A 15,666-nucleotide genomic window follows, 5' to 3' on the forward strand; every position below is an offset into this window, starting at 1 on the left:
CCAGGTGATGCCTGCTCAGGAGAAGGTGGAGCAGTGGAAGGAGGGGCTTCCCTCCAATCTAAGCTTTGACATACTTGGGCTGAGATGTGGCTGTGGAGGGAACTCAGGTGCTGTCTCTGGGTCTGTTTTGTTGTCAGCTGACATTTCCCAGTGTCACGAGTCAGGAGTAAGCAGAGAACTGCCAATGCCAGAGGAATGAATGCCCCTTGAGGCTCTCCACTCCACCCCCATTTCTTTTGTGTTTATGGAGGGACAGAGTTAATCTGTCTTGGACCTGCTAAATTGATGTGCATGAAGAAGGTTTAGAATTGTGTTGTTGTTGGTTTTTGATAGAAGGACCTCAGATTGCTAAACCTGATCTCATTTCCTGGCTGGAAGAAGAGGAAGAGCTGTTTCTCGTGGGCTGTGATGAAGAGCAGGGACTGGCAGGTAGCACCTTAGGTCTGTTTTGGGACTTTGTGTTGTCTGTACTTTCTCTGAATGGCAGATGGACCTCAGTGGACCTTCTTTTTCTCCCCACTCTGAGGTTCTCCTTTAAAAAGGTAGAATGGGGTTTTGATCCTGAAATGGTCCTTGTAGATCTTGAACCTGTGAAAACAGGCAACTTTCTTCTACCAACTCAGCTCATTTCTCTCCACCGGGTGAAAGGAACTGTAGTAAAACCAGCCCACAATTTCTTGTTTTGACACAGGGAAAGAGGGGTTTAAGACTGGCATAGGTATCAAGTTTCTAGATCACGATTAACCTCATTCATCTGATCAGTCTTTCATCTGGCCATGTGATTGGTCCCTGTACTGATTGGCTTCTCACTGCTTCGCTAAGCAAAATACCCCCTTAAGGTTTGTCTGCACCCTGCTTAAAGTCAGTATGTATCTATCAATTCAGACATTCCACTGCAGTAAATGCCAAAGATTTCCCATTCTTTAAACTGTCAGAAATGAGTGCAATCTCTCTGTAGACTCCCAATTCTGTCAGACCTCCCTCAGACCCACCTTTTGTGGAGAGAGAAAGGGAATGTGGTTGTAAGCCATTTTGAAACTCCTAAAGGTAGAGAAAAACAGAGTATGAAAACATGCTCCTCTTCTTCAGTTGTGGTTATGTTGAAGTGTCCCCACCTGGATTGAATAAACATTCTTTCTTCCACAAAGCAGATTGTTTGGGAGATGAATCAGCCAACACAGGGTTGGCCAATGCACCCTAAACAATTTTGTAAGGAACCAGTCATTTCTATGACCCACCCAAATTCCTCCAGGTTGATCCCGCTCACTAACCAAGCCATCTAAGAACAGAGAAAGCAGAAAATGTATAATGAAATCCATTATTCCCAAGATCTAAAACACACCTGTATGATGTTAAAGAGATATACTGTTTTGTTTCATCCCTTGTTATTCTTGTTAGATTACCTTTTCTCCCATTTGACTGGTGACCTCTCTTGAGGTTTCTGCCATATGTGTTAATGGCGGCCACTCTCTTAAAGAGTGATGTTTTTCCGACATCCCTGGCTCCCAAACTGTCCCGCTGTCATTTCACCCAGGTAGAGAAAGAGAAACTTAAAACAACTGGGTTACTTTGAGGCGGAAGGTGTCCGTTGTATAAACTTTCTCTTTGTCAATGTTTGTACTGGCAACTCCGCCACTGTACTTAGCTTGGAATTTTCAAAGAATAAAATAAGCAAGGGAGAGAGCTCTCTAAAGACAGCTTCATCTTAACCTCTGAGCATTTACATATTTCACACACGACCATTAGTCAAGCAAAGCAGAAATCCTACCTCAGATATTTGGGAAAGTGTCCTCCAATCACAACCAGTTTCTTTGTCTTTTGGTAGGAGGTGTGCAGGAATCAGCGAATGAAACAAAAGGACCTCCCCTGAGAAAGAAAGAAGGTCCATCAAATGAGAAGAATCATTTACAGGATGATAACTCTGTACTGCAAAAAGTATATCAAGGAATGAAGAGGAACGAGTGCACTGCAAGCAGGGAAAATGTTCCCAAAACCTCCGTTATTAATATTCAACAAAACACATCTAACAAAAAGCAGTTATATAAACGAGTGGACTGTGGGAATGTCTTTGGGGACAAACACAACATCATATCCCATCAAAGAATTCACATAGGGAAGAAACCATATAAATGTCTGGAGTGTGGGAAAAGCTTCACTCGGCGAATGAAACTTATTTCCCATCAAACAGTCCACACAGGGGAGAAACTATATAAATGCCAGTGTGGGAAAAAATTTGGATGGAAAGAGAGTCTAACTTCCCATCAAAGAATTCACACTGGGGAGAAACCTTATAAATGCCTGGACTGTGGAAGAAGCTTTACCCACCGTACCAGTTTTATTTCCCATCAGAGGACACACACCGGGGAGAAACCATACACATGTCTGGACTGTGGGAAAAGCTTTGCTGAGAGGTCCAATTTTACGTCCCATCAAGTGATTCACACAGGGGAGAAACCATATAAATGCCTGGACTGTGGAAAAAGCTTTGCTCAGAGTCCCACTTTAATTTCCCATAAAAAAATCCATGCAGGGGAGAAACCATATACATGCCTGGAGTGTGGGAAAAGCTACATTCAGAGATACAAACTTATTTCCCATCAAAGAATCCACACAGGGGAGAAACCATATGAATGCCAGGAGTGTGGGAAAAGCTTCAGTCAGAGAGGGTGTCTAACTTCCCACCAAAAAACTCACACTGGGGAGAAACCATTTAAATGCCTGGACTGTGGAAAAAGCTTTGCTCAGCGTTCCAATTTTACTTCCCATCAAAGGATTCACACAGGGGAGAAGCCATATAAATGCCAGGAGTGTGGGAAAAGCTTCAGTCGGAGAGAGAGTCTAACTTGCCATCAAAGGATTCATACTGGGGAGAAACCATACACATGCCTTGACTGTGGGAAAAGCTTTGCTGTTCATAAAAGACTTGACTTCTCATCAAAGGATTCACGCAGGGGACAAACCATTTAAATGCCAAGAGTGTGGGAAAAGCTTCAGTTATTGTGGAAGCCTTATCTACCACCAAAGAATTCACACAGGGGAGAAGCCATATAAATGCTTGGAATGTGGGAAAAGCTTTAGATGGCCTAAGCAGTTTACTTACCACAAAAAAATTCACACAGGAGAGAAACTATGACGACTGAGACAGTGTGACCTCCACTGTATGGTCCCCAATCTGCACCTCCCCTTCTTCCCCGCAACAGCTGCCAGTAAGTTGCTCCATTACTGCAAGCCGGCTGCAAAGCCAAGAAGGTGTTCACCCTGGAGTACAGGAGAATCCGCTGCCACCATATGACAACTGAGACTGAGATTAAGCTTGGGAGAGCCACCCTTATCTCACCTCGGTCCTGGGTCCTTTTCCCTCCTAATAACTCCAGGCCAGCTGATTTCTCAAAGATTTATTGTAAAAGTTCAAAACAAAGAAATAAAACATAAATGCGTTTAGAGAAATTGACCAGCTGAATGCTTCTTGTGGATCTCTTGGGACCTCCAGCCAAGAGGTGCTTCTCTTAGCTTAGCCCATGATAGAGTCACCTAGGCTTTGTTCCCTCACTCTCCAAGAAAACTTTTCCCGCTCGCCATGAGGTTTCCAAAACCTTTGAAGTTTCATCCTAGCACCTCTGCATAGTTTCCTGTCCTCCCTCCAGGAGATCAAAAGGCAAAGATGCTTTTCACAGTCATATGTGACTTCCCTTTACTGTAGCGATAGCATCTTCCATGACAGAAACCATAGAAACACCTGGGGTCTGTAAAAAGAGTAGATTTGTTGCTAATCTCTATGCAAATGGACATGTTGAAGATGAAATAAAAAATGGAAGACATATACAAAGTGGTTGGGGAGATAACATCAATAAAGAATGACATTAAAGGACTAGCTACTGTCTCTTAAAAAATTCACAGAGGACCTTGGAGACGATGGTTGGAGTAAACCAAAAAGAGTTGCATCAAGGAGAGAAAGTTTTTTTTGCTGCATATGAAACAGAGGGAATGTGCATTAAGGATGGTGATCTTAGAAAAGACTTTATTCCAGAATTGGGGAAGTTTATGTCTCTTTCTGTTGGAGAAATGGAAACTATCGTGTCAGGTCAGGCAGCAAAAACTAAGACTCTCCCCCAAGACTGTGGCCGTTTCCGCACGGCCTTTTTATGGCGCCCTGGGAACGGTAAAAACGCCGTTCCCAGGGAGCCATTCGCACAGGCGGCGCTCCCCCTCCCAGAGGCTGCCAGGTCGCCCTGAAAAAACAACCCTTTAAAGGGTTGTTTTCCACGCAACAGCGTGTTCCAGTAGTCACCCGGTGCTTCACCGGGAACACGCTGTTTCTCCCCTGTCCGACTCGCGTGTCCCGTTGCGTCAGCCTGCTGTCCCGTCAAGCCCTGGAGGTCGGAGGGCAGCGTGGGCGGGGCTTCGACGGCCAGCAGGCCGACGACGGGGACACGGTGAGTCGGACGGGGAAGGGGGCAGAGGCGGCTCCATGCGGAGACGCCTGCCGTCCGCCGGCCTCTCCTGAGGCCGCCCGCACGCGTGCGTGCGAACGGCCTCCGCCTCCACGCCGGCAGAATTCTTGCCGGCGTGGAGGCGCATCGACGGCCGTGCGGAAACGGCCTGTGTTATATATTTGACATGAGGACCACTTAAAGAGGAGATCCTTTCCATGCATTAAAAAAAGAAGATGCAGTTTCACGGTCAAGATTTATTTATTTATTTATACTTTAGATGTATTAGCCGCCCTCCCTCGGAGGGCTCAGGGCGGTGTACAGCGTAAGAAATACACAGTAATTAACAATTAATAATAATAATACAATATTAAAACCGACTTTCTAATATTCTAATAAAACCAAATTGAATTCAGAATTTAAAACTCTGATGGTGATAAAAACCGTTCCCACCCACCCCCCACCCAAAGCCCAGTAGTAGAGGCCAGACAGACATGGTTTGGGCCAGGGACCTTCAAGAGGTATTCCTCCAAGGATCGAAGGGTCCTAGTGGGGCAATATGGGGAGATGCGGTCCCTCAAGTATACAGGTCCAACGCCGCTTATAGCCTTAGAGGTTAAAACCAGAACCTTGAACATGACCTGGAACTCAATGGGCAGCCAATGGAGATGGTACACGACCGGAGTAATCCGGTCCCAACTAGACGTCCCCGTAAGGAGTCTGGCAGCTGCATGTCAAACGAGTTTAAGCTTCCAGATCATGGTCAAAGGCAGGCCAACGTACAGCAAATTACAACAGTCAAGCATGGAGGTGACCGTTGCATGGATAACTGACCAAGTCTGTAAGGGAAGTCTGTACGGGTGTCAAGACCTGAGATCAGGTAAAGACTTCAGACATTTTCAGACATTTCTCTGATATGTTTCCAGGTGGCTTTATCTCTGATGGCGCCAGTCCCAGAACTGGCCTGTGAAACTATGCTGTGGTTATTCTCAAAGCGGGAGGGAATGGTGGGGAGTGCTGTCTCTTGAGTATGACCCAGTCTGCTCGTAGTGTAACCTTCAGAGTTCTCTTGCAGCAGTATAAACTGTATAAACCGAGAGAAGTAAATGTACAGCCTTGAACAGAGTAGCTGTCAGAGATCGAAGGGTAAACTGTGATAAACTTTGGAGTGTTCTCTTAATGTCAGGAACTATTCTTGACCAGACAAACAAAAGCAACTTTGAAACAAAAGTTATTTATTTGAAAGCATAGATAGTCCATAAACTGTTGCATTACCAATGATGGATCTGTAAGATTTTGACATTCTACACAGAAATAGATTTGTTTCTTAAACCAAAATATCTTTGCTGAGGAGATCATTATGCTGTCCCCCTCCCATCATTCATTGATCCATCATAAATGAAAAGGTGAAATTGCATACGGTCTATAACAATCTAAACATGCTTTCATACAGTGCATTGGCAGTAGGCAAGGGTTTTTTCCCTGTTAGGAGTATGGATCAAAGCATACACTTTATGAAAGAAAATAAATACATTTTTATAGTCTAAAGTAGGTTACACCTTGACATGGATAGCTGAGGCTAACCTGATCTCATCAAGTCTCAGATGCTAAGCAAGGTCAGCCTGGTTACTCCTCAGATGGGAGACCACTAAGGAAGTCCAGCGTTGCCACACAGAGGCGGTCAGTGGCAAACCACCTCTAAACATCTTTGAAAACATGGGCATAAAATGACCGAACATTTCATTCTGATGCAAGAGATCAGTCTTTCTCAGAGAGCTTGTGTAACCTCTAACTGTGGGTTCTGTGGGGCAGAACTTGGAAGGAGTTGCAAAGAACTAAATTTTACAACAAAATGGTTTACTTCCTTAACAAATGACACTTTTAACATTAACATTTAACATTAACAATTTACAGTCCTTCTAGGTTGCATTTCAAGTCCTTATCTTGACAAACTACTGATAAATGCAAAGTCCAATTCTTCCTGCTGGTGGTTGGCTTATGAAGACTTCAGAGGCTTGGTGAATGGGATCCAAGATGATGAAGGTCCCCAAACGAACTCCCATCAACTACATACATAACAAGCCCTGAAACAATAAATTCTAACATTTACAAATATAGCAAAAATAAACAACTCCCTTCCCACTAGTTCCCAACAACTTTGCAGTTACCTTAAACAAGGTGTTAAGAGCTCATAAAAGAAATAAATCAAGGTCCCAGCCTGGTAGCCTTGCTTCCTCCAACTTCACCAGTTTTTACAGCCTTCTGCTGCTTTGAGTCTCCACCCCTTTCTGGGTCAACCCATTCTGAACATAGGGGTTACACTTGCATAGTAAGACTAGGGCTTCCAGCTCCAGGTGGGGGAATACCTGGAAATTTGAGAGGGGGAGTATGAGGAGGGGGAGCTTCAATGGGGTAGCAATGCATGCCGTAGAGTCTACCTTACAAATCAGACATTTTCTCCAGGTGAAGTAATATCTGTCACTTGAGGTTGGGAATCAACTGTAATAGCAGCAGAACTCCAGCCACCTGGAGGGTGGCAACCGTGCATGTAGCAGGACTGTGGTTGGTTTTTTGCAGAAAGGACGAACTCCGTGCTGCAGACCTTCCGCCCAGTGATTTTGAATCCCGCGAGTTGTGGTTTTTCAACCCAACTGTTGTAACTTGCTCTGAAGGGTTCTTCTTTCTCAGAACTCGAAACAAAATAGACAAATGAGGATCACACTGGGGACAAGAAAAGCATGAAGAAAGAAAGTGCAGTCCTGCCTCGTTGTTCATCAATGAGACAGCCGACAGCCCCCGCGCCCCCCCCCAGGTCTTCGTTTCCTGTCCCCCCTCCCCCTGCCCCTGCCCCTCCCCCAGCCGCATTTCCGGAGCTTCCTCTTCAATGGCTGGGCGACAATCGGCGGAGCTCCCAGGCAGTTTCCCGGGAGAGGCGCTCCAGGCTCCGGCCCCGGAGATCTTGGGGGTCCCTGCGGTGCCCCCGGCCCCCAATGCAGCTGGTGAGTCTGGGGGGAGGGAGTGCTGCAGTGCAAGGGAGAGAGGGGGTGCACGTGCAACCCCCCCAATGAGTCCCCCCCCCGGACCCCTTGGGCAGAGCCAGGAGGTCCCTGCAGCGGGACGGAGAGCGAGACCCGCAGGCGGCGCCCTGGGAGGCTGGAGGGGGCTCAAGTGGCCGCAGGTTGCAGAGACTCATGGAGGAAGGAGGGGCCGGGGAAGGTGGGGGTGAGAGAAGGAAGGACCAGATGCAGGAGGGGTGGGGGTGATGGTGGAGAAATTTGCGTGCGAGGAAGATGGAGCCGATGCAGAAAGTGGGGAAGAAATGGGGGTCGGAGGGGGAGATTGGGGGGTGGGGTGGATGGGGTAGGTGTGGGAGGGGTGCCAAAGAAAGGAGTGAGGGAGCTGGGAAGGGGGGTGTCTCCCTCTTGCTGGGAGCAAATCCCTTCGGAGGAAGGACAGGTCTCCTTTTGGCCCAAGGGCTGAGCTCTGCCCCCCTTCATGATCCTTCCTCTGACCTGGGAGGAGTCCTGGGCTCTCCTTGCAGGGATGGCGCCCTGCCTATTAGTCCTGTGTGTGAAACGCCTAAGAGGGCATTGGATTGGGTGTCAATGGAAGCTTGGTCTGCATCAAAGGAATTAGGAACCAAAAATAAGTTGGCTTAAAATGTGAATATTACCTAGATCAGGGGTAGGGAACCTTTAACACTCAAAGAGCCATTTGGACCCGTTTTCCACGGGAAAAGAAAACACTTGGAGCCGCAAATAATTTTTGACATTTAAAATAAAGATAACACTATATATATATAGGGGGTTTTTTTTACCTTTTACTCCGCTCATTCTGAGAAACTCATGGATGCGCCTGCCCTGCTGCCTGCAGGGCGGGCAAGGATGAAGCCGGCGGCTCGGCCTTGCCAGCCGGCGGGAAAGCGCCCGCCCTGCTCCAACGGGGCGGGCGAGAGGGGAAGCCCGCGGAACAGCCCAGCCGACCGTGGGCAGTGGGCGGGCAAGGATGGGGCCGGCTCGTGGAGCCACAGTGCAAGGGCAGAAGAGCCGCATGCGGCTCTCGAGCCGCAGGTTCCCTACCCCTGACCTAGATGGATCTTCTTGTGTTGGAATGTGCCCATAGCAATACAAGAGGAGGAGCTAAAAAAACATCCCAGAATGTTTACCTCATTCAGCTAGAGGAAGATGGATAACTAAATGGAGAAAGGAAGATGAAGACCTTAATTGCAGTTGTGCCAACACCACTGAGAGGAAACACGCGAAGAGGAAATTGATATTGCATGCATGAAAAAAAGTCAAAAGGAAAAGAATTTTATAGTTGGGGAAGATCTTTGGATACAAATTTTATAGTTGGGGAAGATCTTTGGATACAAACCTGAAGCCCTTCAAACTGCCCCAAATTCATCAAAGGACTGAAAGGGATTGTTGGATATGTGGAAGGTGTCTAGGATGCTTTTATATGTATAGGTGGGAATGCAGCAGAGTGTTCCGTTGGGTGCAGGAATCAGTTTGCCACGGTGACCTCTCAGGGTATTAGGAAAGAGGTGCCATTATCCCCTAAGGTTTACTCATTGAATTGTATGGATTTTCTTGCTAAAGAATTCCATGAGTTTTGCTCAATGCTGTGATATTAAAAATGCATTAAACTAAAGGCTCCCAATTTCATTTTTACCAAGTATTAACACACTTCAAAATTATTGCTTGCTCTCTAATTATCTTAATACAATTAATTCTTAATTATTGTCACTAGTAAGTTTCACATTTTCTCAGTTATGTCTTTTTTCTTAATCTTCTCATCCTCAAATCAAGAAATCGTCAACTCGTTCTTTTCTGTTCTACACAAAAAGTCTATCAGAGGTTTCCAATTATTCAAGAATTTAGATAAGTTCTTTTCTTTCATCCAAGTTGCCCTGAGTCCTATAGGGATAGGGCGGGGTATAAATTGAAATACAAGTACAAAAAACAAAGAAGTCAGTTTAGCCATCTTTGCCAATTGCAGAAATTTCACAAGCCATTTTTCTGTTGTAGGTATAGATGATTTCCAAACCTGGAGCTGGCATCCCTTAGGGGGAATTGTTCTATGTGAATGAGAGATCTGTTGTAATAACAGTGTAGCCACTGCCAGTACTGTTGCTGTGTGTGGAGGCAGAAGCCCGTGGGCAACTGGGAAGGCAGTGAGGGGCGGAAAGAGAAATGTCAGGCTGGAGGAAAGAAAGAATCACAAAAACTTTTGCTGGAGGGAGAAAGAGTGAGAGATTGAAGTGGGGGCAGAAGGGAAGAAGCAAAGCTCCCCAGTGGAGCTTAATTGTCTATTGGAACTGCTAAATTTATGTTTTGGGACCAGTGCTCTTTAACTTATTCATAAATGACCTGGAAGTAGGGGTGGGTAGCGTGGTGGCCAAGTTTGCAGATGATACCAAATTAGGTAGGGTGGTGAGAACCACAAAGGATTGTGAAGAGCTCCAAGCGGACCTTGATAAATTAGGTGAGTGGGCTAAGAAATGGCAAATGCAGTTCAATGTAGCAAAATGCAAAGTGATGCACATAGGGGCAAAAAATCCAAACTTCACATACACGCTACAGGGGTCAGTGCTATCAGTCACAGACCAGGAAAGGGATTTGGGCGTCTTAGTTGATAGTTCCATGGGAATGTCAACTCAATGCGTGGCAGCTGTGAAAAAGGCAAACTCTATGCTGGGGATAATTAGGAAAGGAGTTGATAATAAAACGGATTCTCATGCCCTTATATAAAGCTGTGGTGCGACCACACTTGGAGTACTGTCTTCTGGTCGCCACATCTCAAAAAGGACATCAAAGAGATAGAAAAAGTGCAGAGAAGGGCAACGAGGATGATTGAAGGATTGGAGCACCTTCCTTATGAGGAGAGGCTGCAGCGCTTGGGACTCTTTAGTTTGGAGAGGAGACGTCTGAGGGGGGATATGATTGAAGTCTATACAGTTATGCATGAGGTAGAAAATGTTGACAAAGAGAAATGTTTCTCTCTTTCTCACAATACTAGAACCAGGGGGCATCCATTGAAAATGCTGGGGGGAAGAATTAGGACTAATAAAAGGAAACACTTCTTCACGCAACATGTGATTGGTGTTTGGAATATGCTGCCACAGGAGGTGGTGATGGCCACTAACCTGGATAGCTTTAAAAAGGGCTTGGACAGATTTATGGAGGAGAAGTCGATTTATGGCTACCAATCTTGATCCTCTTTGATCTGAGATTGCAAATGCCTTAGCAGACCAGGTGCTCAGGAGCAGCAGCAGCAGAAGGCCATTGCTTTCACATCCTGCACGTGAGCTCCCCAAGGCACCTGGTGGGCCACTGCGAGTAGCAGAATGCTGGACTAGATGGACTCTGGTCTGATCCAGCAGGCCAGTTCTTATGTTCTTATGTTCTTATATGTGCTTATCAAAAGAGTATCCTTTAGTTGTTGTTTTTCTTCCTGAAAAATTTAAAGCCTGATCTCATCTCCTGGCTGGAACAGGAAGCAGAGCTATTTCTCCTGGTCTCTGTTGAACACAAGGGATTGGCAGATAGCAGCATCAATCTGGGACTGCCTGTTGCCTGCACTTTCAGTAGGATTTCTGTGGCCTTCTTTATCCTCACAGTTTGAGTTTATCCTCAAAAGAGCTTAGATGAGTTGCGGGTGCTGGAACGGTAGATCTTAAGCCGAAAATGGATAACTTTCTTTTCTCAAGTTCTATGGGCTTCTTAGTCTAGCCAAGTATTGCCCACTCTGGAAGGCAGAGACTTCATTGTAGGCTTCAAAACTACTAGCCATTTTTTTTCTTTTATGTATTTTGCCATAGGTTGCCAATTACCCCAAAATTCATTCAGGTCCCCTTCTTTGAGCAATGAAGTAAGCTCTGCCATTTCTGCTAATTCTGATATCTTCACCCACCATTTCTCAATTGTAGGAATAGCTGAAGTTTTCCATTTCTGCGCAAATATTATTCTTGCTGCTGTTGTCAATGATAAAAACAAAGATCCTAGTTTCCGCTCCAAATTTCCATCCATAAGTTCCAAGAAAAAGGCCTTTTCTCTCATTGGAACATTTGACTTTAAAACCTTTTGGATGGTTGAATGTATTATTCTCCAGAACTCTCTAGCCTTATTACAAGTCCACCATAGACAATACAACGTCCTTTCACAGAGCTCACACATCAAAAATTAATATTTTCCCTCATTTATCTGGCATCATATACCATTTTTGCATCACTGTATAAATAATCTCTTTCAAATTTATATTTAAGACCTTTTTTCCACATATTTTCCCACTGCTTGTTCTACTAGAATTGAATACAGGCTCTTGACTTGTGCCCCAGATCCAATCCAGGGAATAGTTCGCTCCTGGGACCAGCCCAGAAAATGTGGCTATAGAAAAAAGGCCAAACTGACTTTGAAACCCTCTTTCTTTCTTTCTTTCTTTCTTTCTTTCTTTCTTTCTTTCTTTCTTTCTTTCTTTCTTTCTTTCTTTCTTTCTTTCTTTCTTTCTTTCTTTCTTTCTTTCTTTCTTTCTTTCTTTCTTTCTTTCTTTCTTTCTTTCTTTCTTTCTTTCTTTCTTTCTTTCTTTCTTTCCCGCCCTCCCAGGCATCAGCAGAAAAACACCCTGGAAGATTCCTCTGGCATCTCCTCCGTGTGATGAAGGGACAAGAGCCACTATGCAGCCAACTGAGGTATGGGGATGTCACGGGGGGGAATGTTCAAAGAGGGGCAGGATTGCTTCCTTCTTGGTTGCACGGCTCACAGGATCTGGTTCCTTGAATCTGGCACTGAAGATGCCAAGTCTGCTCTCTGGAGAGGCTGGGGAGTGGTCAGCCCTATCTAGGATGGAATGTGCAGAGAAACCAAGTTGGGACTATGGACACAATACTGGACCGTGGTTTTCTCCCAGAACACACATTGGTCCTTCCCATATAGATATCTGTGGCATCTTCCTGACAATGCTGCTAGCCCTTTGCAAGTGAGCAGAGCCCTGGCAGTGCCAAGATGCCCCCGTGTATTCTGGGAAGGGGAGGCCCACGGAGCTCTTCTTGTCTCCTCATTGTGTTTTTTTTCTAGTACTAATGGACTGTGTCTGGCTTCTTGGCTTTTCCTCCCATGAACCTGCTTTCCAGTGATGTAAATAAATGCTTCCCTCTTCTTCTTGCAGGGTGGGGTGTCCTTTGAAGAGCTGGCTGTCTATTTCACCCAGGAGGAGTGGACTCTGCTGCGCCCTGCCCAAAGAGCTCTCTACAAGGAAGTCATGCTGGAGAATTTTGGGAACGTGGCCTCTCTGGGTGAGGATGCTTTTCCCGCTCTTGTTGACAGGAAGCCCCTTATGAGGAAAGCCATGGTTATGCTGTCTGCCCTGGGCCCAAAGGCTGATCTCTGCCACCCTCCGTGATCCTTTCTGTGACATGGGAGGGGTTCTGGGCTCTCCTTGCAGAGCGGGGGACCCCTGAGTGGCAGTCCTGTTTCTGGATCACGTGAGAGATCATCAGAAGAGGTTCCAGGTGATGCCTGAAGGTGGAGAAGTGGAAGGAGGGCTTTCCCTTCAATCTAAGCTTTGACATACTTGGGCTGAGATGTGGCTGTGGAGGGAGCTCAAGTGCTGTCTTTGGGACTGTTTTGTTGTCAGCTGACATTTCCCGGTGTCACAAGTCAGGAGTAAGCAGAGAACAAACAGTGCCAGATGAGTGAATACCCCTTAAGGCTCTCCATCCTATTTCTTAACTTCTTTTGTATTTCTGGAGGGATAGAGTTAATCCGTCTTGGACTTGCTAAATTGATGTGCATGAAGAAGGTTTAGAATTGTGTTGTTGTTGGTTTTTGATAGGAGGACCTCAGATCTCCAAACCTGATCTCATTTCCTGGCTGGAAGAAGAGGAAGAGCTGTTTCTTGTGGGCTGTGATGAAGAGCAGGGACTGGCAGGTAGCAGCTTAGGTCTGTCGTGGGACTTTGTGTTGTCTGTACTTTCTCTGAATGGCAGATGGACTTCAGTGGACCTTCTTTTTCTCCCCACTCTGAGGTTCTCCTTTAAAAAGGTAGAATGTGATTTTGATCCTGAAATGGTCCTTGTAGATCTTGAACGTATGAAATCAGGCAACTTCCTTCTACCTACCCAGCTCATTTCTGCCAAGTTGAGCCAAGTATTGTCCTATCTGAGAGGCAGGATGTTCCCCAGCCCTGTTTTTCCTGAGGTGGAGATGGCAGGCCTTGGCCCTCCTGCAGTGCTGTGCTTCCTCTCCTTTCTCCAGTCAGCCCCTCCCTCTTGTGGTCTTGCCTGACTTACTTGGGCATGCTGAATAGCCAAGGCGAGTGGATAAGGAAACATGCCAGCTCCCTTAATGAATCACCTGTTTCTACAAGGCACAAACTCAGGGTACCAGGTATACAAAGCAGAATAAACTAAAGAAAGATGGGCTGTGATGAAGAATAGGGCTGTCGTCCTCTCCCTTTTCTTTTCAGCCATCAGTTCACAATCCTGGACATACACTGTATTTGCTGGTCTTTATGAGCACTTCCCGATATCCTCCTTCACTGCTTCTGCAAGATTGAGTGTGCAGCTGCTATCTGCAGAGAGCTCTGAAGAATAGGACAGCTCCCCACATTGACTTGGGTTCTGAGCCAATCCAGATGCCAGCTTCTTGGGTTCTATTCTGCCAAAACATGGACCTTCCTAACAATAGGTCTAGCTAGCAGTTTTTTCCTTTTGGTTGCAAATGGCACTCCGTGCCAGAGAACCACAGAAATGCCAATGTGTTCTCTTGTCACCATAACTCTTAACAGCATCTCTTGCCCCTCCATAACAAGGTGCCTGTAGAGATTGTCGGCAGAGGTATTTTCACAGCGGTATTACTTGTGGCAATAGGAGAAAGATGTAGTCTACTTGCTAACACAGGAACCTTCAGTCACATATGGAATAGAACACTCTCCACACAGCATCTTCATTCCACAGGAAGGCTTTTGCTTGAGTAGTTGCAAGTATACATAAGACTATCTAAACAAACTAATAAAACTACACAGAATACTTCTAATCAAACATAACACTCTCTATCAGCTCTATACAGCATAGTTAAGCACACAGCTTATTACAGTCAGGAATTATACAGAAGAAGGATTTTTCATAGAATGGATACCAACTCCAGTTCAGGCTCAGTTTCCATCTAATGCAGTGGTGGCGAACCTTTGGCACTCCAGATGTTATGGACTACAATTCCCATCACCCCCTGCCAATTGGCCATGCTGGCAGGGGCTGATGGGAGTTGTAGTCCATAACATCTGGAGTGCCAAAGGTTTGCCACCACGGATCTAATGGATACATTTTCCTGCCCAAGCAACAAGCCTCTGATTGGTCTAAAGTTCTCCACCAGTCATATTGAAGGTTAATACTTGTTACATTTCTCTTGCAGTCTAACTGTCACTGGAATTTTCCATAGCTTTCAATAACTTTCTATTGCTTTCTGCTAACTATGAAGCTGATCACACTTTCAGCCATTTTGTTTAACTGTCAGCCATTTTATGAATCCTAACAGAGATATCACTCAAAGCAACTCCAGATAACTCTCCTTTTAACTTGAACCCTGTGACTCAGGGAGTCGTGAAATATAAGTGTGGTTGTTTATTTATATTTATATTTATATCCCACACCATTCCCAGCCAGAGACGGGCTCAGGGCAGCTTACATACAGAATTAAAAACTATCAGGGTGGTGTGAAGAGCCAATGTGGTGGAGTCTTTAAGAGCAGGTTGATTCTGATCTAGAGATTTGGGTTTGATTCCTCACTCCTTCACATGAGCAGTGGTCTCTTAACTGGTGAACCAGATTTCTCCCCTACATTCCTACTGGGTGACCTGGGGCTAGTCACAGTTCTTCAAAACTCTCTCAGCCCCACCTACCTCTTAGTGGGGAGGACTCTCAGGCACAGCTCTCAGATGGGCAGGGAATGATGTCAACAGAACAACCTTGGTGTAGAAGATTGGCCAGACTGGCCTAGGGTTGAGGAGGATATGCCACAGGCTCCAGATTTGTCACTGCCCTTAGTTGGAGACAGAAGTGCTTCTCCCTTCAGCAAGAATTGACTAGCGACAGCTAGTGGTACTCAAAGGAAACTAAGTGAAATCCTTTTAGCGGATTTGTTTCTGAATGCAATTGGGTCACTTTTTTCTGTTATACCTTGTTCCTATAGCACAGTGGTGGCGAACCTTTGGCACTCCAGATGTTATGGACTACAATTCCCAT

General features: G+C 45.7%; 2 protein-coding genes across 33 annotated transcripts in view; one reads left to right on the forward strand and one right to left on the reverse strand.

Annotated features, from left to right (window-relative positions):
• Nucleotides 1-15,666, reverse strand: part of LOC125428587 (zinc finger protein 883-like) — a 1,608,225-nt gene that overhangs the window by 18,278 nt on the left and 1,574,281 nt on the right. The gene's annotated exons all lie outside the window — the stretch shown is intronic.
• Nucleotides 7,304-15,666, forward strand: part of LOC125428550 (zinc finger protein 420-like) — an 88,744-nt gene continuing 80,381 nt past the window's right edge. For 2 of the 3 annotated variants that reach the window (XM_048488848.1, XM_048488849.1), the window contains exon 1: nt 7,310-7,429. In XM_048488848.1, the coding sequence (XP_048344805.1) occupies nt 7,315-7,429 (115 nt within the window). In that variant the 5' untranslated portion in view covers nt 7,310-7,314. Of the gene's footprint in view, nt 7,430-12,031; nt 12,118-12,593; nt 12,721-15,666 lie in introns of all 3 variants that reach the window. The other variant, XM_048488850.1, reaches the window with a different exon arrangement.

Source organism: Sphaerodactylus townsendi, linkage group LG03, assembly GCF_021028975.2.
Source record: "Sphaerodactylus townsendi isolate TG3544 linkage group LG03, MPM_Stown_v2.3, whole genome shotgun sequence".
NCBI lineage: Eukaryota > Metazoa > Chordata > Lepidosauria > Squamata > Sphaerodactylidae > Sphaerodactylus > Sphaerodactylus townsendi.